At 38.8% G+C, this 25,766-nt stretch overlaps 2 protein-coding genes across 11 annotated transcripts in view; one reads left to right on the forward strand and one right to left on the reverse strand.

Annotated features, from left to right (window-relative positions):
• The window catches only part of MIER1 (MIER1 transcriptional regulator), a 62,406-nt gene extending 54,566 nt beyond the window's left edge, over positions 1-7,840 (reverse strand). For 2 of the 8 annotated variants that reach the window (XR_012379413.1, XM_025871791.2), the window contains exons 1-3: positions 7,709-7,840; positions 6,492-6,592; positions 3,716-3,789 (exon numbers count right to left, since the gene is read on the reverse strand). Coding sequence is in view for 7 of the 8 variants with exons in the window: in XM_025871791.2 (XP_025727576.2) it covers positions 3,716-3,789; positions 6,492-6,592; positions 7,709-7,775 (242 nt within the window). In the remaining variant the exon portion in view is untranslated. Of the gene's footprint in view, positions 1-2,199; positions 2,340-3,715; positions 3,793-6,491; positions 6,593-7,387; positions 7,511-7,708 lie in introns of those variants that run through there. The other 6 variants (XM_073896570.1, XM_025871786.2, XM_025871787.2 and 3 more) reach the window with 6 other exon arrangements.
• The window catches only part of DNAI4 (dynein axonemal intermediate chain 4), a 91,666-nt gene continuing 73,733 nt past the window's right edge, over positions 7,834-25,766 (forward strand). For 2 of the 3 annotated variants that reach the window (XM_025871784.2, XM_073896569.1), the window contains exons 1-2: positions 7,834-8,142; positions 19,957-20,134. In XM_025871784.2, coding sequence (XP_025727569.2) covers positions 8,096-8,142; positions 19,957-20,134 — 225 coding nt within the window. In that variant the 5' untranslated portion in view covers positions 7,834-8,095. Of the gene's footprint in view, positions 8,143-19,633; positions 19,824-19,956; positions 20,135-25,766 lie in introns of those variants that run through there. The other variant, XM_025871785.2, reaches the window with a different exon arrangement.

Genomic DNA, 25,766 nt, shown 5'->3' on the forward strand with positions numbered 1-25,766 from the left:
AGGTCACTAAATAAATGCACTGAAAACAAAGTTCAGGTTTTCTCTTCTTGAAATTGAACCATCCATGTGTTCCTACTTAACATGAGCATTCCATTCTCCAACTGATCCAATTTTTAAGAAAACTAAAACAAACCCTTCAAAATATTAGGAAATGATTAGTGACTCAAAATATTGCTTTTCCTCTCTTACATTAATGCAATCATCTTTAGCTTCTAAAACAAAAAAAAATATTAATATACTTCTACTTACATACTAAGTTTTCAGTGTGCCAGCAGTTAAAATTTATGGGTGAAGTTTCTTAAACTTAAATTTTACTGTATTTGCAAACTCTAAGTGATTTTCCTTCTATAATAGCTTGCCTTAAAATGTGACTACAGAACTTAAAGCTCAAACCATTGTGAGCAACACCACCATGGAAGAAACCGTCACTGCTGCTTATCTAATAGGCATTCACTGAAAGGGGAATCCACTGAACACTATTTGACAAAAGGTAGGTAAATTCAGCCACATACAACCCCTTCCCCCTCTTACATATGAAAAAAGAAACACTTAAAATCTTACCAGGACTAAAATTGTTTCAGCCCAGTGGAATGAATCCAGTCACATTTAAGTGAAATACAAAGTACTATGTTTTCTCCAACTTATGTGCCTTGAAATACAATTCTTTAACCACAAAGAACAAAAGAAATGGAAATAAACCTAAGATCTAAATTTAGTTTTAAATCAAAAGTAGTAAATGTCTTAAAAAGATTACTGGCAGCAAAGAGTCCTGCTATAGTGAAATCTGCTCCTTTAATAGCAAATACTCCACTACATTAATATAAAGTCAGTTTCTATAAGGAAAGAAGGAGCACCCTAAAAGCAACTGCACAAAAGGCTAACTTTTAAGTCCCTCTACTCACCAGGACATAAAAAGCGTCGAAATTAATATTTTTCCATAATTTACACGTTTCTGTATCCCAAGGTTTAAAAAGGAGATAATATGGTATTACCAAATAATTCACCACTGACTTCATTTATCAAATAACACAAAAATTGGGGGCTGGATGGTTAAAAAAAAAAAACAAAACTATTCCTGAATCTGTTTTGGGGTGTCTCCGAGACCATGAAAATGGGAATTCATACAAGGAAATGCCTTAATCATTTAGTGAGGCTCTGACTCAAAGTAGATTAAAACCCCAAATACTATCACTTCTTCAACTCTAGGGGGTGAAGAATAACGGAATTCTTCCGAAGGTAAGGGGGAAAAAAGTATTAAAAAAATCGAATGTGTAAAAGTTCAAATCAGAAACAAAAATTTAAATCTCCAGTGGCACAACACTAAGTTCGAAACAATCATTAAGAGTGGTAGTTCGCCACGATTTGAAGCCCAAAAACATAAAACAATTATCACCGAAGAAAGGGGGCTTTGGTAACTCGTTTGTTGGGGGAACTCGTTTTTTTCCCCACAAGGGTAAAAAAAAAATATTAATAAGAGAAAGACAATAATAGATAGCCTTAACATGAAAGGGGTGGAGGGAATGCCTGGAAAGTGAAGAGAGGGAAAGGTAGAAAGCAACTCTTCTGAAATGTGAAGAGAGAAAAAGAGGTTCTACCCTGAGAAGAAATGGAACTGTTCCAGAGATAGAGGGAGAGTCCCCCAACCTAAACGGCCGGCCTGCGAAAGGCCAGGTTTACTTCTCCACGCTCATCAACACCATCAGGAAAACGAGAGTTAAAGGCCATTCTGCCTTACGTTTTCCCCATTAACACAGACTGGATGTCAGTAGCAAACGGGTGGGGGTGACGCGGAAGGGCGCAACAGCATCTCGGTGAGGGAGGGAAGAAACTTCGCAAGAAGAGGAAGCAGTAGCTCCTCTCTTGGCCCCTAGCACCGGCCGGCGAAGTTGCGCCACCGACGCCCCTGCCCCGCGGGCGCCCACTCCCCCTCACCCCTTTCCGCACACACTACTACGCAGCACTCGACCCTTCAAACTGCCCCCGAAGTCCTACTACGCCTCCGCTTCCTCCTACCCACGAACCCATCCCAACTAAGTTCCAGGGAAAGCTCCCGCCCAGAGCGCGGCCTGTTCCGGACAACAGGTGGGCAGTGGCGCCAGCAGGGCTGGGCCTCTCCTAGCCAGGCCCACTCCACTCCTCCCCGGCCAGGGCCCGGGGGCGCCCGGCTCCGGGACGGGGAGGGGGAGCTCGCTCCCTTACCTCCGCCATATTTGCCGTACTGACGGGTCACATCTCCGCGGCGGCCGCAGCTGGGTCACGGCCAGAACCCGGATGTGAGACTCGGCAACGGGACTCCAGCCGCTGCCGCCGTCTCTGCCGCTCCCGCCGCCGCTGCTGCCTCGGCGGGAACGCGCAGGAGCCGCCCGAGCGCGCCCACCACACCCCACTCCGCCCCCTCGCGGCGGCCCGGCTGAGCAGGACTGGAAGGAAAAGGCCGGCGCGCGCGCGCGCGACAGGAGGGGCGCGCGCGCGCAACCCCGCGGCAGCCTTCCCCGGGAGGAGCGCGGAGGGGGCGGAGTCAAGGTGGGTTTTGAGGGGGGGAGGTGGGCAGCTCAGCGCGGGGCGCCTCCCCTGCGCTAGCGGATCCGCGACTCCAGCTTGGAGAGGGCCCTAAGGGGACCAGAGAGGTCAAGGAAAAGTGCCAAAAAAGCCGCGTCCAGCATTCACATCGCAGGGGAAAAGATACGTTATATTTTACATGTAGGCCTTTTTTGAAGTGCATTTGCTGGAAAACGGATGTTGCTGTGATGCAACAACGGCAACAGCGCAAAGTGGCGCGCTTTGAAAGCGGCTGTCTCTTGACAAGTATTTCTCTCTCTTCCTCTCTCTCTCTCTCTCTCTCTCTCTCTCTCTCTCTCTCTCTCTCGGTTGATTCCTGACAGGAAATGTAAAATCCCACATCCCCAAATCTTAGAGGTCAGAGCAGAGATTAAGAAAAGGGACTGTGAAAAGGTAGTCTGCCATCCTCACATCTCATTTGCTTTTCCCCCACACACTTCCTGAGATGCCAGGAGCAACGTAATTGTGCAACGTTTGAATTTTGCACAACTAGAGAAAATTCCAGAATGCGAAATACTAAAAAGCTGCTATTTGATGGATCTCTGAATTGACTCCATAGAGGGAAAACCTACTTATTTGCAATGCCTGAAATGCCAGCAATTTGAAAGTTTATTTTAAAATATTGGCCTAGAACTACCAATTGGCCTTGATGCCAATGCTAATGACTGCCCAGCCAATGACTGCAAAATAACAAACATGTTTCCCTTCCATTACTAAGGCAGATACTGGTATTGCAAAGGTGATATTAAAACATGCAGTAACATATTTTACTAAACCAGGAGTTTAAAAATCTTAATTTCAAAAAGACCATTTTCCCCCAAAATGTTCAAGGGTTCTTAATGCAATTTCAAAAATGATTACCCAAATCAACCAGTCAAATATAAAAAGTCATTCCTTCCAAATAATGTAATGCCGGCCCTACATATACTGCATAAATGTGCACATATACAATTTTTCTTTCATACTTAACTTACAATGCAATATGGGCTGTTTTCTTAAATTATTTGTATTCCCTTAAAATTCTAGACTCTATTAAGCAGTTTCCTTTTTCCAAAGATTCAACATTAGTTTGAAATTCTTATGTCCAATAATTTGTGCATGAATAATTTGTGCATTTATAGGTATATGAAGTAGCTGCTAAGTGAAAGGACATTACCTGGTAATTTGACAGGAAAAGAGTCCACAGACAGTCTGTAAACCAATTAAACATAAACATCTGATGCACATTTTCTACTGAAAGAAAAGCAAGGGAAAGAAGAGAAAGGAAAACTTTAAGGTTCCCAAATCTACAAACAATTTTTACCATTAACTGTACTGTACAGTATTTTCATTTTATTTTTTTAGAATACTTATACTATAAAAGTGTTTTTCAGGATTTCTTGGGGGAATAAGTATTTTAGTATAGGTACATAGAGTTACCCTACTGAATTACCTTAGTCCTTTGGACTCAAAAATCATTTTCTGAAAAGTCAGCTTGTGCTTAGTTTTGACTTTGAGGTGCTTGATGGAAAATAGCTGAAGGCAAAGAACAACTGATGTGCATAGACCTGGGGTGGGTAAAGACAGAATAAGGGGCCTAGAGGTAGAAACTCAGGCTTCACAATACCATGGGGATAAAGGAGGATTTTCCATTTAACTACCAAAGCTAATACATGAAATTTAGCTAGTTCACAAAAAGAAAATTAAAAAGTGTTGTCAAAATGCAAGGTACAGGAATAACTTGCTTGCTTAATCCCATTTACTCTTTGATTCTTCAGGTAAACCTCAACAAAAAATCCCAATTGTGATTAAAAAGCTGGGGATCGTGGTCCCTTAAGCTACTGAATGAATTCTGAAGTTGTCAAGAAAATCAAATCTGGGACATACTTGAATGTGTATCCCTCTTACTGATAAATGACTTTTAAGTTTATTAATATTGTGTATCATTTTTACTAATTTTAAGTGGCATTATCATTTGGGGGAAAAAGTCCCTCTACATTTTTTCCTCCTTTTTTTAATACATGTGGGCTCAGTGCTTTTTTTTACGTTCAGATATTATGAAAATAAAGAGAAATAGTTCCAATATTGTAAGTCATTAGTAACACATTACTAATGAATTCAGTATGGTTTTATTCCCATTTTATTCTCATGATATACTTGTCTTTCAAAATTTTAGGAGCCACTTTAAGGAAAGCAGTCTTTCTCAAAAACTCTTGCTTACCTGTTCAGTATCAAATATGTAAAAAATTAACTATTCATTAGCCACAGAATCTTAGTGTTAGATGGGTCCTTAGAGGTCTTTTAGTCAATTTCTACCCTGTCTAGGTAGGAATCCCTCATTATGTGTCCCCACTACCAGGCTTTTCTGCCTATGCTAAAACACCTCCAATGACTTACTGTCTGATGAAGAGGCTGCTCTTTTCAGAAAAAGCTGTATGTTTGGAACATTCTCCTTTTTATTAAACCAGAATCTATCTCCTTGTTACTTCCATCCATTTCCCTGAGGTTTTTAGCACTTTGGATTAATTCAACAGATGTCTTCTTTGTATTTAAGTGCAATCATTATTTATACTTGGGTTAACAAAATATAAATCTTTAATGCCTACTGATACTAGAAAACCTAAAAACAAGACATGACAGAGTTAAAGGTATGAGAAAATTCACCAATACCTATAAAATGTTTAAAATCATTACAGTTTATAGTATTTATTAATGTGATCTCCAAAATGGTATTGTTAGAATTGTACAGTAAAATATCTAAAGTTAAACTAAAAAGTGTAGTTAATTCCAATTTTATGTGAGGTTTGTGGCTAATGTCCCAAAACAAAAAAATCACTATACAAAGCCTGAATAAATGCCTCTTGAGCTCCCATTCCCTATCTTAAATGCTTCCTTATTTTCAAGCAAACTAACATTAACTTTCACCACATTTAAGCTTCTCAAAACTGCTGTTATATTGGGAAATTATTTTTAAGTAATTTACTAAATACTCCATTAAAAAGTTATTAAACATTTTTATAGAAGCTATAATAAACATACATACATACACACACACACACACCCTCAGTTATTTTGCTTTTAAGAAAAGCATTTTAAGGTCACAATTTTACTTCAACCAGTACCTTAAACTAACCAAAAAGTAAAAGTCTGGTAATTTACATATACCTAAGAAATATAACCTTTTATTCAGTACCAATACCTGACTCAAATATAAGTACTATATACCTATACTACATAAACAAAATGTTATGCAATTCAGGAACCTCTCAAAATGCTCCAAGAAAATATTTTAACAATTTAGACTCTAGGGCTGTTTGAATGAAACATTAATGCAGCACACTCGAAACCATAAAAACAAATTCTCTACCCAGCTATTTTCGGAGTCCATGAGCCCCTTTTGAGATTATTTGGTATTTTTATTTCAAAGTGTCAACCTACACATGATGTGCAGGTAAAAATTGATGAATATCTACTAATTTGGTTGAAAATACCTAAATATCAAAAAACTTAAAAAGGATGTTTTTGATAAATTGAGATTTACCTTTACTTTAGTAGGCAAAATGCACGTTACAAAGCAGTAATGCATTACATTTGGAAGCCCCACATCTATGCAAGAATCAGCATCATCTTTTTGTTAGTTTGGTTTTTATTATTAATGTCACCCCAAAACACTTACATAGCCTTTTGGTTCTTCAAAAAACAGTTTGGTTTTTTTCATAATTTTTACATGAAGAGTTTTATCGAGTGGCCCCATTTTATCAGACTATAACAAACTTATTTTTATAGTCCTAATACTGTTGACAGGTTATTTTTATCTCACCCAACTCTGGACATTATTGGCCCATCATCAGTTCTCAAACACTGTAATATACAGAAAGAGTAATGTAATATTTATATTACTTGAGGGAGTTTGGATTTTCCCTCCCTTAATCTCCAAGTGTGCCCCTGCCTACCAGCATCACATCCGTCTTGTCTGCATTGAACCTCAACCAGTTGGTTCTTAACCACGTCCGAAACTCAGCCAGGCACTGGGAGAATCGAGCCACCACACCATCTGGATCAAAGGAAAGAGAGCCTCAGTAGTTACGAGACCAGAGATGATGATACCACAAGCTCACCATGTCTCTAATTCTCAGCCTGTCTCTAATTTTAAAAAAGATGGCCAGGAATTAGGACAAGGATCCCATGACAATTTTAGGAAAACATTAATGAGCCTTGAGACATGCAATTTGAAACCGATGGTAAAATAATAAAAACGACCCAATACATAGGTCGCTTCATTCCATCCATGATTGAAGAAAGAAGTTTCGGTCAACTCCACGTCATCTGGGCAAAGCGGCCTCAGTAGACGGGCCAGTCTTGTAACTGCTTAAGCTTTTCTGCAAAATTAAGAGTTTTAGCGTTGGAGGAAGCTTTAGGGCTAACAGGGGCCCGGAGAAGGGTAGTGACTCGCCCAAGGTCACATAGCAAACGGGGACCAGAGATGGGCTCCAAGCCAGAGATCTTTCCACGAAAAGCTGCAAGAACAAGGCCATTTCAAGGAGGGGGAGGCATCTGTCCCCAAAGATCTTCACAAGGACCGGGAGGACCTAGTTCCTTCATATTAATGCCCTCTTCCAGTCTCTCTTCCCTCCCTCACTCCCTCCGAAAAGAGCTGGCTCGCCCAGGACCCCGCTCACCACGGGGACTGCGGTGCGAGCAGGAGCCTCCGGAGGGCTGGGACCGAACCCAGATCTACAGGGAAAAAGAGGCGGAGCCACAGGGGGATGGTCAGCTTAGCCCCACCCCGACCGGATTCCGGGGCCGAAAGGAGAAAGGTGCGGAAGCGAACTGGGCGAGACTAACTCACACCGCAGCGGATTCCCGGCGCGCCGCGACGCCAGGGAAGATCCGCGCCGCCGCCACTGCCAAAGCAAAAGACCAGGGTGGGAGGGGGTGCGCGGTGGAGGTCGGCTGCGCATGCGCCTTGGGGGGTGGCCGGTGCTCTCCGGGAGGGGAAAGCGGGCCGGGCGCGTTCTCTTGCAGCCCCTCCCCGGAAGTTAAGGGTCTTCCGGGCGGTGCTCTACCGTGGGGGAGGGGAAGGAGAGAAAGGGGACTGAGGACACTTTAGGAGCCCCTCATCCCAATCAGGACTAGGAGAGGAGAGATGGTTTATGGAGGCTGCACTTACAGCCGCTGCCGCTGCTGCCGCCGCCACCTTCACTGCTGCCGCCACCGCCTGAAGAAGCCTCATCCATCCGCCTGCAGCCGGGGAGACTCAGAACCTGGGAGGGGCCTGGGGCCCTGGCCGCCCGCCTCCTTTTTCTAGTCGTCGTCCGGAGCTTCCTTTTGCTCCACCAACCCTCTGCCCTCCCCTCCGCCTCCGCCCTCCTCCTCGGTCTCCAGCCGCCAGCCAACCGCGGGGCCGCTTGTTGAGCCCGGGCTCCTCCGTCTCCATGACGCCCGGAAAACATTCCCGAGCCTCAGCCGGAGCCGCTAACGCCGGGGGTTGGGGTACAGGGACGCCAGAAGCAGCTAGGGAAGGGGGTGGCCGATCACTCCAAAGCCTGTCGCCACCATGCCTGTCTCTCCAGTAAACAGCCGCAAGCAGCAGAACCTCTGGTTGTAAGTTCCGGCGCTAAAACCTAGTCCCTCCTGGGTCCCGGAGAAAGCACTTATAGATCCTGTCTCTCTCTGCGTCTGGCTTCAGCCAGCCCTCGAAGCTCTCATGCGGCAATGTCCCCTAACTTGGCTTAGTACAGACTTTTTCAACCCCCAAACTGCTGTGTTTGCTCTACGGGAAAAGATCGGCTTTGTTTAGAGCCGCTCTTCCTCCTTAACACTCTGGAGTTGTTTTTCCGGTCAGCTGCATCATGCTTGTTGCCCGTATCAATCCTCAGGTTCAGTGAGCCACCAGACTGAACTTGACTATGTATGCTCTGTAGTCGAAGTTTATTCTGCCTCCTCATGCCATCGTGGCTTAAAACCCATTACTGCTCGCGACGTTCTGCCGTTTCTGCAACACTTGAACGAGAGGCTGGAGAAGAGCACACAGCTCTGTGGACTTTTTTTGCTTATAACAAATGGTCCCTTAGTAATGCCCAGAAATTGCATTAAAGATTCCTCATTAATCCACTCTCCCACACTTCCAGACCACTTTTGTTCTCTCTTCTCAGACCTTCAACATCTCTCCTCCAATCTCCACCTGAGCTAATCTTTCTTTAACAGAACTTGAAAATTCTTGGGAGAGAACCATACATTCTTTCTTGAATATGGTTCTCAGCGTCTTTTTTCCATTCTACCACTCCACAAAATAGTTTTTGTGAAGGTCAGCAGTAGGCGTCCATCGAAATGCAATGGCCATTTCTCAGTTTCTTCTTAACCCTTCCACATCTCGAATTTTGAATCACTTCATTTGGTTTCTGGGACACCACTCCTCCCTAGTTCTCTCCTTGTTTTATAGCTACTTCTTTTCAAAATACTTTGCTGGTACTTTTTCTTCTTTCCCATATCTAAATATTGGAGTGTTGCTGGGGTCAGTTTTTAAACCCCTTTTCTTCACTATTGCCTTATGCCTTTAAAAATCACCTATACGCTGATGATTCACAAGTTTATATCTCTAGCCAGCACCTCTTCCAAAAACCAGACTTTAATAAAATCAACATCTGCACTTAGAAGTCAATAGACATCTCAAAATTCGTATGCAAAACTAAACTAATTCCCCCTCTTATCTACTCTGCAGTCTTTGTCATTTCAGTAAATGACAATTTCTGCTCTTCCAGTTACCCAGTAAAAAAACCTTGGAGTTTCCTTTGACTTCTCTAATGCCCCACTCCATCAGCAGATTCTGTCATTTCTACCTGCAAAATAAATGGAAACTACCGCTCTAATAGAAGTCCCTGTAACATTACAGTAACCCCCTGGATGGTCTTACTAACACCCTACACATGGTAGTCACTGTGCTCTTCTCAAAACCCTCCAGTTTTTCCCATTTCACTCAGACTAAAATTTCACATCATTACAGAGTCCCAAAGGATCTCACCTTGGACTCTTCCCTTTGGCTCATTGTTCCACAACAATATCAGGCACATTATTTTCCCACTTTAAGGCCTACGCATTTGCAGAGTTTTTTGTTTTTGTTTTTTTGTTTTTTTGTATTTGCTGTTCTTTGGAATATGGTACCCCCAGATAGTGTCGTGACTCACTTATTTCCTTTAGATGTCATCTTATCAAAAAGTCCTTCTCTAACCACCCCTCATAAAATAATAATACTTCTAATTCCCAGCACTTCCAGTTCCTCAACCTTGGTTTCAGCTTATCCATAAAATTTATCCCTACCCGATGTATAATATACATGTTCATCAGTGCATCTTCACCCAAACTATGGTACTCCATGGGGCATTTTTGTTTTGTTCACTGCTATTGCCTTGAATGAAGAAGGCACTCAATATTTGCTGACTGAACGAATGAATGATGTACTTCAGTGATATTGGTTACTGTGCATCCTGTCTGGTTTTTGTTTTTACTTGTAGGTATGGAAATCTCAAAGTAAAATTAAGTTGAATTCCTGAATTCTCTTGGGAATTTCTTAAATAATGACAAATTCCTAAGAGACTACCTATTGAAGAAAGAATCAGGTGGGAGATGGGAAGTAGTATAACCTTCATATTTTGAGATAGCCATGTTATCCAGTTAAAGCAAAATTTCACAGACTTCAATGTTTACAACCATTGATTTGACCTAATATGTTATTTCTCATCTTCCTCCTTTTAAGACTTAATGCTGATCTCAGAAAGGATCCCATAAAACATGTATTTATCAATTTTCCACTTTCTCTAATTTTTCCTGTATTAGATCTTTCCCACTAGCTTAACAATCTCCCCTTGTGGTAAAAACCACCACTCTATTCTACTTAATAGTTCCTCTATTCTACTTATTTACATGTTCATTCATTTCCTTTTGATTCTTTCTTAGAGTTTTCATGTTATCTGTCCACCTTTTTTCCATTAGAGTCCTTACGATATTACTCACAATTATTTTATTTCCCAATCTTGACAATTTCAAAATTTCTGCCAATCTTAGTCTGCTCTAATGCTTGCTTTGTTTCTTCAGACTTCTTTTTTGCCCATTGATATGCTTTGTAATTTTCTGTTGAAAGCTGAACATGTTGCATCAGGTAATATGAACTGAGGTAAATAAGCCCTTAGTGTGAGGTTTTGTGTTTATCTGGCTAGGGATTAGGCTGTGTTTGCTGTAGCAGTACGTTTATGAGGCTTCAATTTCCTCTAGTGTCCTCGTTTTTGTCTCTTTTTTTAGGTTCCCCTAGAGACTCCATCATGGAGTCTGAGCTTTGTAGTTCTTCCCATTTCAATCCCCTGTTATTGTACTGGAGACCTGGTGGTGTGGTGGTAAGATGTTGGTTGGAGAAGAAGTGTTCCATAATCCTGTAATTAAGTCTTAGTCTTTTAGTTGGCCTTTGACCCTGGGCTGTGACCTTCATAAGTGTTTCTCAGATTTTTTTCCTTGGGTGAAACAAGAGGTCTAGGGGGACTTGGAGTTGTGTATTTCCCTTCCCACATGTTGATGAGGCTCTGCTAAAATAATTTTCCTTGAGAGTAGACCTTTGTTAAGAAAAACTGAACATTCTGGGTATATTTTAGAATGGTCATGCCTATCCCCCTGCTGGAATTATGAGGGTGCTTTTCTTTGATCTTCTTCCTGAGAGCCTGATGAGTGTCATGGTAGGCCTCTATGAGGCTGGGCCCTGGGAGATTTTATCTTTCAAATCAGTTTACACTCAGTCTCCTGCAATTAGTCAATTACCCTTTAAGTTTTCCTACCATTCCCTGGCCCCATTCGGAGTGTCTGTAAGTTGTGATTCTCTGTTTTCTCCTGCTTGTCCAGCTTTCTGGCTAGTGGTTTGTCTATAAACTGATCTGATGGATCTAAAAAGACGTGTTGATTTTCAGTTTGCTAAGCCTTTTTCTTGTGATAAAAATAAGATTAGTGACTTTTGTGGTCTTTACCTGTTGGACCAGAAACGTCTATGTTCACTCTTTAACCCTTGCAGTCTGTTGTCTCTACTTCTGGTACAGAAACTATTCAAAGGTCAATAATGAGTGACCACAAGGTTTCAAAAGTCAAAAATCATAAGTCAAAAGTCACAAGTCAAAAGTCAATGCCTCTTTTCTGATTTCTTTTACTATCTCCAGTTTCTTCCTTTGGCTCTGTTACCTTCTCTTTGTGCCTTTAGGTTTTTATTTGGGGACTCTGTTCATTTATTATCATCTCCATGCAAAAATTCTCAAATCTGAATCTCTAGCTCTCACTTCTGTTCCTTCAAATTTACTTTACTCTTGCATTTTCAACTGCCACCAGACAGCTCCACCAAGATACCACTGATACCTAACATGAACGTGTCTACAATTTAACTTCTTACTTCTAACTTTACTTAGAAGTAAGGACTAATTTAATCATCACCTTAACTTTACAAGATACATACTATTATTAACTTTAATGTACAGATTAATAGCCTGTGAATTATTGGACGAGTTTGAGCATTTAAATTGACTTTTGAGTTTAAGCTTTCTTACTTGTAAAATATGACTATTAAGTATCTTACAAGTTATTTTAAGAATTGAATTAGAAAATATAGGTGGAAGTTCTTTGAAATTTAAGGTTTAAGTGGCATTGTTATGTAAGTCCTATCAGTTCTGTGTCTGCTATCTTTTAAGGGTACTTGAGATATGTTTTATAGACATGGAAATGACTGTTATGAGGGGAGAAGCTTTTCTAAATACTCATAGATCCATAGGAACAGGAGGCGTAGCATGCCACACTATACACAGGAGGCCAGCTGGGAAAGCAGAAGGGCCAGTCAGGAGGTAGAACAAGCTGGAGGAAAACATGGGCAAGCACCTTTATTGTGGTTTCTGTGGGAGGAACAGACAAAGCAGAATAAGCAGGTTTAGAATTGGCTCGTTTGGATAATTTCAAAAGGCTCTGGTCGTAGGAGTATCTAGTTGTCTGGTTCCTGTTCCAGGGGTGATTAGGGCAGGTGGGTAATGGCCCAGAAAGTGAGATCTCTGAGAGAGCCCAATAAAAGGAGTTGGTTAAGGGTTTAGGCTCTGGATTGGTTGATTTGCATACGAAAGGGCGCTGGCAGGTGAGTCCCTTACTATGTTTAGGAATTGATTAGCCTTGGGAGGAGCAGTCCCTCCAGGATCAGCAAGTTCTTTGATGTCAAAGCATCAAAATGCAAAAAATAAATAAACATGCTGAACAGAGGTATATTTTGTATTTGTTTTATTTCTACATCTGCCACCCCATGTTAAGCCTTGATTACTTCTCATCTGGGACTATTCCCATAGCATCTAATTAATGGTCTTACTTTTAGTATGTTTCTGCATACAGCTAAATTTTTCAGAAGCATGGTTCAGGTCACTTTACTCTTTCGCAGCAAATAAAATTTTGTGCTTCCATTATAATCATGTATGTGTTTTAGCTCTTTTATTAGACTATAAGCTCCTTAGGGTTCATATCTGATTCATATTGTATCCCTGCCAGTGTATAGCACAGGGCCTTATGTACAGGAAGTGTTTTATAAATAACTCGAATGAATGGAAGAAATTTATTTGGTTTACATTGGAATTACCATCTTCCCACTAAAATAAGGGACTAATACAGAAACTTTCACAAGCCACACCTACTTTTCCTCTTGTGATTATTTATTTCATAGTGAGATTTCTGTACGTATAGCATGTTTTTAATGTCATTTGCCCCTATTTTCATGGAAGTGATTATCAGGAGTTCTTTCTATAGATACCAATTGAATGCCTTATATTTTTCAGTTATTGCCCTAGATAATGAAGATACAAGAGTCAAAACAAATTAGGTCCCTGCTTTGGAAAACTCAATAATGTACATACACCTTTACATGACCACTTGTATGATGACTCTGTTTTCAGGTGTAGTGGTTTTCAAAGTGGTTACCTCCTGAAATCTCAAACCTTCTCTAATTTTCCTCTTTTGAAAACATATTTTCTAATACAGTTAGAGATGTATCATAAATTTCTCACATAATTGGCTACAGGCATGTCTTTCAATTTCTTTCAAAAAATGGTCTGTATTTTCGGATTTCCTACTCTGTCAGACAGAGTGCTAAGAGCTAGAGCTGTAACTGTTGACATGATAAACATGGTTCTTTCCCATAGAACTTAACAGTGCGAAGATGTGGGAGAGTTCACTGATAATGCTCTCTCAAGAGATCCCAGTAACTACCTAATTGATAAATGTAACATCATTCACTAATTCATTTCTAATTGGGTCCTATAGAGAGTAAAAAAGGAAGAACTGGTTTATAGTAAATGTGATATTTCATTGTGTATCTATTCACTTTGAGATGTCTTATAGACGTTTAGCTGGAGCCACCCAGTAGGCTGGTAAACACCTGAATATGAAGATTGCATGTTTTGAGATAGATATAATGATTTAGGGATTATTTATTCAACAAATACTCATTAAGCAGCTACTGTATGTTTAGTACTATTGTAGGCATTAGGGATACAGCAGGGAACAAAACAGCCCCAAATCCTTACCCTCATGAAACTTAAATTCTAAGTGGAGGAGAGAAAACTAATTCATAAGATATTTAAGTAAAAGATACATTATGTTTGTTAGTAAGTCCTAATGAGAAAAATAAAGCAAGGGCTTATGAAATATTTGAGAGGAGTGTTTGACATTTTTAGATAGGGGAGTCAGGGAAGGCCACACTAAGAAGGTGGTTTTATGTAAAGACCTGAAGAAAGGATGCTAAACATGTACATTTATTGGGAAGAGCATTTCAGGCAAAGGGGACAGCAAGGGCAAAGGCTACAATAGGAAAATACACCTGGCAATATAAAGGATGCCAGTGTGACAAGAGCAAAGTATACAAGGGAAAGAGTACTGAACATGAAGTCAGAGATCTAACAATGCATGTAGAACTTTTTAGGTCATAGTAAAGACTTAGACTTTTACTATGAATGAGATGGTAAACAAATGGAGGATTTTAAGCAGAGTAGTGATATGATCTAACTTGTGTTTTAAAGGATCATTCTTGGCTGATCCGTGGAGAATAGATTTCAGGGGATTGAGGTTAAGCAAGAAGAGTTAGAAGGCTGCTGCAACAATCCAAGAGAGATAGGATAGTTATTTGTATGAGGATGGTGGCAACAAGGGTGATAACAAAATAGCTGGATTCAGGATATATTTTGAAGTTTTCTCACCCAAGCAACTGAAAGAATAACATTACTTTTAACAAAAGTGGGGGAAGACCGCTAGAAGAGTAGGTTTGCTGGACAAGGTAAGGGTGAGATTGTCAGGAGCTCAGTTTTGGGCATGCTAATTTTGAGTCAGAGATGTCAAGTAGGCAGGTGGGTATATGGGCCTAGGGTTCAGAGGAAAGGTAGAGATAAATATTTGGGAGTCAAATAGATGGTATTTAAATCATGCATTGGATGAGTTCACCTAGGCTATGAGTGTAGACAGAAGATGTCCAAGGATGAACATTGCAGAAAAAGTAGGAAGAAAACCAGATAAGGGAAGTATCCTACAATCCAAGTTAAAAAAAAAAAAAAAAGCAGCTGGGTAAATTCTGCTGATAAGTAAGATGAGAACATTGGCAATTAATATTGTAGAGGCAACTAGACCTTGGTAAGAATTCTTTTGGTGGAATGATAAGGGCTAAAACTTGACTGGATCAGGTTCAAGAGAGTATATACAGAGGGAAATTAGAAACAATAAGTACAGACAGTTCTTTCAAAGTAGTTGCTATAGTTAAAGGAAAGATGAATGGATGGTAGCTGGAGAGGTAGACAGAATCAAAAGAAATTCTTTAAGATGGGAGAAATAATAGCATGTTTACCTGCTAAAAGGAATAATGCAGTAGAGCAAGAAAAGCATGAGAGAATTACTAGAGCAATGTCCTTGCATAGGCAGAAAGGAATTGAATCTAGTACATGAGTAGAGGAATTGACCTAAGCTGGAATCATAAGTAATTCAACCAGAGTAATGAGAGAGAAATAGAGGATGTAGGTATAGATATAATCAGGTGCATAGTTGTGACAGTAGGAATATTTGAAAGTTACTTGATTAGCTCAGTTTTCTCATTTAATCACCTGAAAATAAAGATGGGAGTAGATGCTGATATTCAAGAAGAGAGAAATATGAAATAGTGACCTTAGAAGGTATAGTAAAAAGTGAACCAAGAAAATACAGTATAATTGCTGGTTCATTAAAAACACTTTAAGTTAATGATCCATAATTTAAAATGAGACCTGGCATCATGGTTGGATGTTTTTTCTCCAGCTTCATTTAGCTGTACAGGTTGAATTAAAATATAGCATATTAATAGAAAATTTGAAGTAGAGTAGGATCGACAGATCAGCAGATGATTGCCATTGAAAAAAATAGTCTATTACTCATGGTTACCAAGAGGAGAGGGTAGGCAATGCCACAGGGGGCTACATGGGGAAGCACTGGGGTCAGTCATCAGGCAGAGGGAAAGGGAAGAACTGTGGGCCTTTCTTTTTCATGGTTTTGGTGGGAAGGTACAGGTGAGGCATGGCAAGAAGGCTTAAGATTGGCTAGTTTGAATAATTTCAGTGGGTTCTGGAACATAGGGGCCATCCTTAATTGTCTGGTACCTGGTTATAGGGTGATGAGGGAAGGTATATAGTGGGCCAGAGTGTGAGGGCCTGACAAGGGAGGCAGTTGGGGATAGACTGGTTTACATTGGGAATTTGTGCCCCTGGGAGGGGAGGGGGGGTGACAAGGGAGGCAGGAAACCAAGACACATTGACTTGAGCATATCAGTTTGTCCAGAACAAGATATGTTGGGCCTAAACGTGTGTGGCAAATGGTAAGGCATCAAGTTTACAGAAGATAGAAATGTGGTTAATATACAGATGTAGGCTCAAAGGTAAGAAGTAATTGGAATTGATCAAAGTTTTGGTTTTGCCAGCAAGTACAGTGAATTTAAAAAAGAAAAAGGATGATGAGAGTGTAAGTAAGGATTTTATATACAATACAGGCATACCTCATTTTATTGTACTTCTCTTCATGGCACTTTGTTGATACTGTGTTTTTTACAAATTGAAGGTTTGTGGCAACCCTGTGTCCAGCTAGTCTTCCGGCACCATTTTTCAAATAGCGTTTGCTCACTTTGTGGCTCTGTCACATTTTAGTAATTCTTGCAATATTTCAAACGTTTTTATTATTATATTTGTTATAGTGAACTGTGATCAGTGATTATGACTCACTGAAAGTTCAGATGATGGTTAGCATTTTTTAGCAATGAAGTATTTTTTAATTAGGGTATGTACATTGTATTTTTAGACATAATGTTATTGCATATTTAATAGAGTACAGTATAGTGTAAACACAATTTCATATGCACCGGGAAACCAAAACATTCATTTTACTCACTTTATTGTGATATTTGCTTTATTGTGGTAGCCTGACCTGAACTTGCAGTATCTCTGAGATATGCCTAATCAACTGTGGATTATATTTATTAACCTTAAGCTCAGGAGAGAGAGATTGCATGAGAGGAGTGGGTGAAGCAGTAAAATATGATAGAATCAAGGGCTTGAAGGTGATAATGGAGTTGAAGGAAGTTGAATAGAGCTGTTTGAAATTAGGTATTAAGAGGGTGTAGGGGCGCCTGGGTGGCTCAGTCAAGCGTCCAACTCTTGATTTCAGCTCAGGTCATGATCTCAGGGTTGTGAGATCGAGCCCCACATCAGGCTTTGCACTGATCGTGGAGCCTGCTTAAGATTCTTTCTCTCTCTCCCTCTTCCTTTGCCCCTTCCCCCCCCCCCCCCCCCCCCCCCCCCACCTCATGGGGTTTCTGTTTCCCAAAAAAAAAAAAAAAAAAAAGAGAGAGAGAGAGAGAGAGCGTAAGCTACCCAAGAAAATTCATTATAAAAAAAAAAGAGGGCATATAAGCTGAAAAAATAGGAAGTGACAGTTGACTTTGTTAAGGACAAGATCAAATGTATGACCACGGGAATAAGTAGCTGACATAGCAAGGAGGACAAGATTATGTATGTGAGAAAGGTTCAAGTTGCTAAGAAGCCATAGTATTAGAAGGATTACCTTAATGGATATTGAAATACTCAGGAATTATGCCAGAAGTAGTATTCGAGAGAGAGAGAGAGTCATTTAGGATATAAAATCTTCAGGGAAAGGGAGAAAGGAGGTGGTGGTGTTGATGGCAGACTGCCATAAGGAGGTGGAATATAAGTAGTCATTGAAACCATAGGTTTTGTTACTTTACTCAGGGATAGTGTGTGTTGTATGTGTGGAGAGAGAGAGAGAACAAACAAATAACTGAGGTTTGAGCCTAAGTGTAATCTTCAAAGGAGGAAGCTAATAAAGGAAAAATAGAATGGGAGGACTAGTTTTTTAAGAATAGGAGGGTAAAATGTCAAGGAAAGAGAAAATACAAGTTGAAGGTAATGGTAAAAGAGTGATTCAATTGATGAATTGTGGATTCTGGATTAAATAGAGAAAGAAGAGAAACCTAAAAGGTACTAATAGAAAATGGAAGGGTCAGATGGTTAGAGGTCCCAAAGAGGTTGAAGAATAAGAGATGGTGGTGTCACAGAAGAGGGAGGTGTCAACTGTCAGATGCTACAAAGATAAGTACTGAAAAGAGTCCCTTAGATTTGACAAGTTGAAGGACTAGGTGATTTTAATGAAAGAAGTCACTATGTGGTAGGAGAGGGGAGGTAAAACTAGATTGTAGTGAATTATGGGTCAGATAAGAGGAATAAGGAAGTAGTAGTATTGACTAATATTTAAAGAGTTGAGCTATGAAAGGAAGGGTAGATAAAGTAACACATAGAGGAAGGCATAAAGGAAGGATTTTTAAGTTAAGGGGATGACTGGAGCATAATTATATGCTCCAGGGGAAAAGATAGGAAATAATATGTAGCAGATAGGGAAATATTGATGGACAGAAGTCCCTGAGAAAGTACAACCAACAGGTTTTAGAGCACAGGTAGAAAGATTAGCCTTAGATAGGAATGGCAAGTCTTTTACTGAAAGAAGAAAGAACGATAAATTTAGATGAGTTTGTAGGATATAGAAGAAAAATATAATGACAATGGAGAAATAATTTAAGGAGTTTTTACCTGATTGATCTTATTTTCTTAGAGATGTTGAAGATAAAGTCATTTAGACATTGAAGGAGGGAGGAGAGAGTAACATACTTTAAAAGAATATAAATTGGAAATACCACATGAATGAAATTCATTTATTTAAACAATACTTTTTTAGTGACCACAGTATACTGGGTACTGTTGTGGGTTCTAGGAATGTAGCAATTAACAAGACAAAAGTTCTTGCCCTGAAGATGCTTACATTCTAGTAAAGGAATGGACAACAGGAACAAAGTGTCAAGTCGTAATAAATGCTATGAAGAAAAATAAAATGTGAAAAGTGGATTGATGATTGTCATTTAAAAATATTTCATTCTTGTCTGGTCTTTTATGATTTGAAAAGTAAAAGTACCATTTAAAATATTTTCTTTGGGGGTTTGGGGCGCCTGGCTGGCTCAGTCAGCAGAGCATGCAACTCTTAATCTCAGGGTCATGAGTTCAAGCCTCATGTTAGGTGTGGAGTCTACTTAAAATAAAAATTTAAAAATAATAAAAGACAAAATGTTTTCTTTGGAAACAGATTTCCTTTTTATAATCTAAAGGAAGATCATCCTTGTTTTATAGAAATCCATAGTATGATCAGAGTACTAGAACAAAGAAATGATAAGGTAGGTTTTTGTGTTTAGGAATTTGCAGAGGGTACAAAAGTAAAATCGTATTTTTTTCCTCCAGGATGCAAACATTTTGATTTTATCTTCTTATTAAAAATTATTATGTAATTGTTCAGGCAGGAACACAATGCTCATGCTTCGTTCTGCCTATTAGCTGTACCGTACACTCACTTATGCTTACTATGTGCCAGGGACTTCCTAACCATAATATACAAATTAATCCATTTATCCTCATAATAATCTATGAATAGGGTACTATTTAATATCCCCATCTTACAGATAAGGAAACTAAGACCTAGAGAAATCAGTGCAGACTTTGGATTGGACTGGCTGGCTTCAAATTTCAACTCTAGGAGGAATATTTCCCTCTTAAGCCTCTGTGATTTTATATAAAATGATATTTATAGCAGCCTCTTAAGGATTGCAAGGAAAAAGTGACAGAATGCATGTAAACATTCTAGAACTCTGTTTACACATGATGAGCTCTCAGGTAGCTATTATTTTTTCTTGTTTATATGTTCAGATTGTTTCCATGTTTCTAAATGAAAGTCTGCTTTTTTATTGTTGGTTAATTTTCCTTCAATCATGGATCCTTTGTATTATGTTTTCTTTTCCTGATATAGGAGCGTTGGCCCACAGCCAAAGAAATCTATTAGCTTTACTAACACAGTAAAAGGAGGTCAAACAAAAGGATATGTTGGTGTAAACCAAAGCAGAATGGCTATGTCAAAAACCTTGACAGTTTTACCTGAGATAAAAACAGAAAAAATGAATATTTCTACCCCAAGGACAGTCATACAGGTAATGTTCTTTAGAATTCTGAGTTTATTTGAAAATAGCACCATAAAGAACTTGACTGAAATGTTAAAGGTAGAAAATATACTGCTTTGAAATAACCAACTCACTTCTAATATCGATATATTGATTTTGTTAAGTCTTTACCACATAACATATCTTAAAGCACAATATTGGCTGTTGGCTCCTATAATTCATTACTAATCATGAGAACATTAGAGTGGAGTGAGGAAAGTCTACTCATGACCTTAAGAACTAGTTGATTATGGTATTAATAATAACTAACCTAGCTATAATATAGATAGTAAAGTAAACATCCATTCTTCTTTGCAGTGTACCCTAGAAAATATAAAATAAATTGTCACAAAATTAGTTATCTCATTAGAAAACTAAGAATTGAATTTTTAAAACTTTTAATCAAAGTATAATATATATACAGACAAGTATGTAATATATAAATCTGAATGGGCTAGGCAATGATATTTTTAGATATGACACAAAAAAACACAGTCCATTAAAGATAAAATTGGTAAATTGGACTCCATCAAAATGAAAGCTATTTCTGGTCTTTGAAAGACATTGCTAAAAGAATGAAAAAAGAAGCCATACAGGGGGAAAAATTATTTATAAAGCATATATCTGATAAAGTACTTGTATCCAAAATATATAAACAATTCTCAAAACAATATTAAAACGACCTAATTTTTAAAACGAGCAAAACATTTTTTAAAAATGTTTAAGATCTTTAAGATTTTATTTATTTACTTGAGAGAGAGAATGAGCACAGAGGGAGAAGCTGACTACCCTGCTGAGCAGAGACCACCCCCCACCCCCCAACTCGAGGCTCAATCCCAGGACCCTGAGATCATGGCCTGAGCCAAAGGCAGATGCTTAACCAATTGAGCCACCAAGGCGCCCCATGAACAAAACATTGGAATAAATACTTCAACAAAGTACATATACAGATAGCAAATGAGCACATCAAAAGATGATCAGCATTAGTCATTAGGGAAATGTAAATTGAAACCCTGAGATACTGCTGAACACCTATTAGAATGGCTAAAATTAAAAGACTGATCATACCAAATGTGGGCAAGAATGTGGAGGAACCAGAATTTTCATACACTGCTGGTAGGAATGGAAAATGAAAAACCCTTTGGCAGTTTATTCAATGTTAAATATATACCTACTATACCACCCAGACATTCCACTTCTAGGTATCTACTCAAGAGAAAATAAAGTATATGTTTATACAAAGACTAGTACACAAATTTTTATAGCATCTTTGTTTATAATAGCCAAAAAATGAAAATAAGCCAATATAATTTTAATAAATGAATACTATATATTTGCATATATATTACATGTACCATTATCTGAGTCAACTCAGGCTGTTAGAACAAATACTATTGGCTGGATGGCTTATAAACAAATTTATTTCTCACAATTCTGAGACTGGAAGCCCAAGATTAGAATGCTAACATGGTTGAGTTCTGGTGAGGACCCTCTTCCAGGTTGCAGACTGCTAACTTCTCAATATATCCTCAATGTATTCTCAATGTATCACATGGTGGAAAGACATTTAACTAACTCTCTGGCCTCTTTTCAGAGGGCACTCACTAATCCCATTCATGAGGTCTCCACCTTTATGACCTAATTACTTTTCAAAGGTTCTACCTTCCAATACCATCATATTGGAATTAGGGGGCCAACATGAATTTTGGGTGTACACAAACATTCAGTCCATAAAAATCATATATTACTGTGTATATATTATATGTATTATGGATATATTATACATACAATACATACATATTATATGGTATTACAATATGTAGAAGGGATAGTGCATCATGACCAACTGAAGATAATGCATGCAAGGTTGTTCCAACATTTAAAAATCAATATTACTTGGCATATTAATAGACTGGGAGGGGAGAATCTATGAGATCATCAGAACAGATAAAGAAAAAGCATTTGAAAAAAATTAATATCCATTCATTATTAAAAAAATTTTTTTTAAACCATTTAGCTAATCTGAAAGAGAAAGGATTTCCTCAGGGCATTCTGAAAAAACTACAGTTAACATCAGACTCAGAGATGAAAGACTGAAAGCTTTTCCCCTCAGATCAGGAACAACACAAAGATGCCCACTTTTGCTACTTCTCAGGAGAGAAGTGGGTTTCCTAGCCAGAGCAATTAGTGAAGAAGAAGAAAGAAAAATCATCCAAAATGGAAAGGAAAAAGTAAATCTCAGTTCACAGATGACATGATCTTATATGTAGAAAACCCCAAAGATGCCACATTTAAGAAAAAAAACAACAACAACTTAGAACTAATCACTTCAGCAAAGTTGTAGTATAGAAAATTAACACACAAAAATCAGCTATGTTGCTATACACTAGCAACAATGTTTTGGATTCTATCCATCCAAAAAGAAAACAATCCAAAAAGAAAATTAAGAATAAAGATTTCTATTTACAATAATATCAAAAAGAATAAAATACTTAGGAATAAACTTAACTAAGGAAGTGAAAGACTTGTACACTGATAACTACAAAAATTGCTGAAAGAAATGAAAGAAGACGATAATAAATGGGAAAACATCCCTTGTTTATACACTGGAATATTTCTTAGGATGTCAGTACTACCCAAAACAAGATACAGATTCAAAGCAATCCCTATCAAAATCCCAATTACATTTCTTATGGAAATAAAAAAATCCATCCTAAAATGGATATGGAAAATTAAGAGACCCCAAAAAGTCAAAACAATCTTGAAAAAGAACCACAAAGGTGAAGGTTTCACACGTCCTGATTTCAACACTTACTATGAAGCTGTAGGAATCAACACAGTGCACTACTAGCATAAAGACAGATATATGGACCAATGGAATAGACTAGAGTGCCCAGAAATAACCCCTTACATATAAGTTCAAATGGTTTTCAACAAGGATGCCAATTCTATGCAATGAGGAAAGGACAGTCTTTTCAACAAAGGTGTTGGAAAAACTGGATATCTACATGCAAAAGAATGATGTAGGACCCTTATATACAAAAATAACTCCAAATGTATCAAGCCCTTACAGCTAAAACTATAAAACTCTTAGAAGAGGGGTGTCTGAGTGGCTCAGTTGGTTAAGTGTCCAACTCTTGGTTTTGGCTCAAGTCATGATCTCAGGGTCCTGGGATAGAGCCCCAAGTCTGGCTCCATGCTTAGCGCAGACTGCTTGTCCCTCTCCCTCCCCCTCTGTTCTTCTCCCATCCCTCACGTGTGCTCCTGTGAGTGCTCTCTGTCTCTCTCTCTCAAATAAATAAAATCTATTAAAAAGAAGAAGAAGAAACGTAAGGGAAAAACTTTTTGACACGGGATTTGGCAATAATTTCTTAAATATAACACCAAAAGCACCATACAGCAACAGAAGAAAATGGGTATAATGAGCTACATCAAACATTAGAAACTTCTGTGCATCAAAGGACACAACAACACAGTAAAAAGCAACCTATGGAATGAGGAAAATATATTTAAAAATCATATATATGATAAGGGGTTAATATTCAGACTATACAAAGAACTTCTACAACTCAGCAATAAATAAATATGTGGTCCAATAAAAAATGGACAAAGAACTTGATATTTTTCCAAAAGATATACAAATAGCCAACAGCACATGAAAAAGTGCTCAACATTACTAATCATTAGGGAAATGGAGATCAGAACTACAATGAGATAACAACTAAGGCCCATTAGGATAGCTAAAAACACAATAATGGATTATAACAAATGTTGGTGAAGATATAGAGAATTTGGAAACTTTGTGCACTGTTGCTAAGAATGTATAATGGTGTAGCCACTATGGAAAACAGTATTGTGATTCCTCAAAAAGTTAAAACTAGACTTACCCATGACCCAGTAATTCTGCCTCTTGGTCTATACCCAAAAGAATTGAAAACAGAAACTTGAACAGATATTTGTACACCTATGTTCAGAGCAGCATTATTCACAATAGCTAAAAGGTGGAAGCAACCCAAATTTCCATCAGCAGATGAATGAATAAACAAAATTTGATATATATGTATACACAAACATAATAGAAAATTTTTAGCTTTAAAAAGAAACAAAATTCTAACACATGCTACAATATGGATGAACCTTGAAGATATTATGCTAATTGAAATAAACCAGTCACAAAAGGGCAAATAAGTGAATCAAAAGTGAATGATTCCACTTAGATGAGATATGTAGAGTAGTTAAATTCAGAGACAGAAAGTAGAATGATGGATCCCAAGAAAGGTTATTAGAGGGAAGTTATTTTTTTAATAGGTACAGTTTCAGTTTTATGAGATGAAAGTGGTTCTGGAGATGCATGGTGGTGATGGTTGCACAACAATGTCAAAGTAGTTAATGTGAAAGTACTTAAAAATGGTTAAGATGATAAATTTTCTGCATTGTGTATTTCCTACAATTTTTTAAAAAGATAATTAGTTCAACTTTTCCAGCATGATGGCATGAAGATCTCCAATGCCCAGCTCAAGTGAAACTGGTAACAGTTATTTTTTAAAAACAATGATTTAATGCCTCAGGGAATAGACCTAAGGGCAAACAGTAAATGAAGAATCATTTAAGAAAATCTATGACAATTTAGTAAGAAAGTTGTGGTATTTGAGCCAAGACCACCACTTCTTCCTTCCCAGCTTAACAAGGCATACATTCTACTCTAGACTGTTTGCAGCCAAGAGCACAGGGCTCCCTTTCCCCTAACTCCCACATGTAGGGCTTTCTTTCCCCAAAGCAGAACTTCAGCATTTCTCATCCTGCCCCCAAATGCCTGTTGCGGAGGCTAAGTTCTGGGTGAGTACAGTTGAGAAGTATGGACTCCTTTCTTCTGCCCAATCCCTACTGATGAACTCTACCTTGAGTGTGGCACACTGAGAATACTGAGGTCCTGCCCTGGATCATGAGGTAATGGTTCCATGTCAGGAGAAGCAAGCTGAGAATATCTCAGGTTACTGCTCTGCCCCCTCTATGGAGCATTCAACATCTAGAATGAGGTTTTCACTCATAGGGAAGCTTCCCATTGTTTCCACTCCCATGGTGCAGAGATTTTATCTAGGGGGAGAAGTAAGCTGTAAAACAAATAGCTCCTAATGTCTTCCAAAAGGAACTAATTTCATTTGCAACAGAGCATGGGGAAGTTTGAACCTAAGAGTACACTCAAATACAGTGGAGGTTTTGGTGAAAGGGAATTGAGTTAGATTCATGGATTTTTAAAAAAGATAATTAGTTCAATGAAGATACACCCTAGACTGTAGGCTAGCTAGTTAACTGGGAATGTGGGGATAAGGCAGCTGGGAGGAGCATTTTGGAGTGAGAATACCAAACATTGACCTCAGAAGTTAGTCTCCGGAAGCAGCCACAATTATTTGGTTTAGAGAATCTGTGCCCCAGGGCATTGTTGAAAACTAGAGCAATCAGCCGGTAATTAGGGAAGTTTTAACAGCTGAGTGTAGTCAAGAGTAGTAGAGAGCCCTAACCGTACCATTGTCATCCCAGGATGGCTGTGGGGATACCCAAAGCTGCTTATCCCTGAGAAGCAACATCAGAGGGTTAACATTGTGTGGGGGTGTTGGGAGGGGGC

Source organism: Callorhinus ursinus, unplaced genomic scaffold, assembly GCF_003265705.2.
Source record: "Callorhinus ursinus isolate GAN/ISIS: 27379988/994484 unplaced genomic scaffold, GSC_fseal_2.0 scaffold9, whole genome shotgun sequence".
NCBI classification, from domain to species: Eukaryota; Metazoa; Chordata; class Mammalia; order Carnivora; family Otariidae; genus Callorhinus; species Callorhinus ursinus.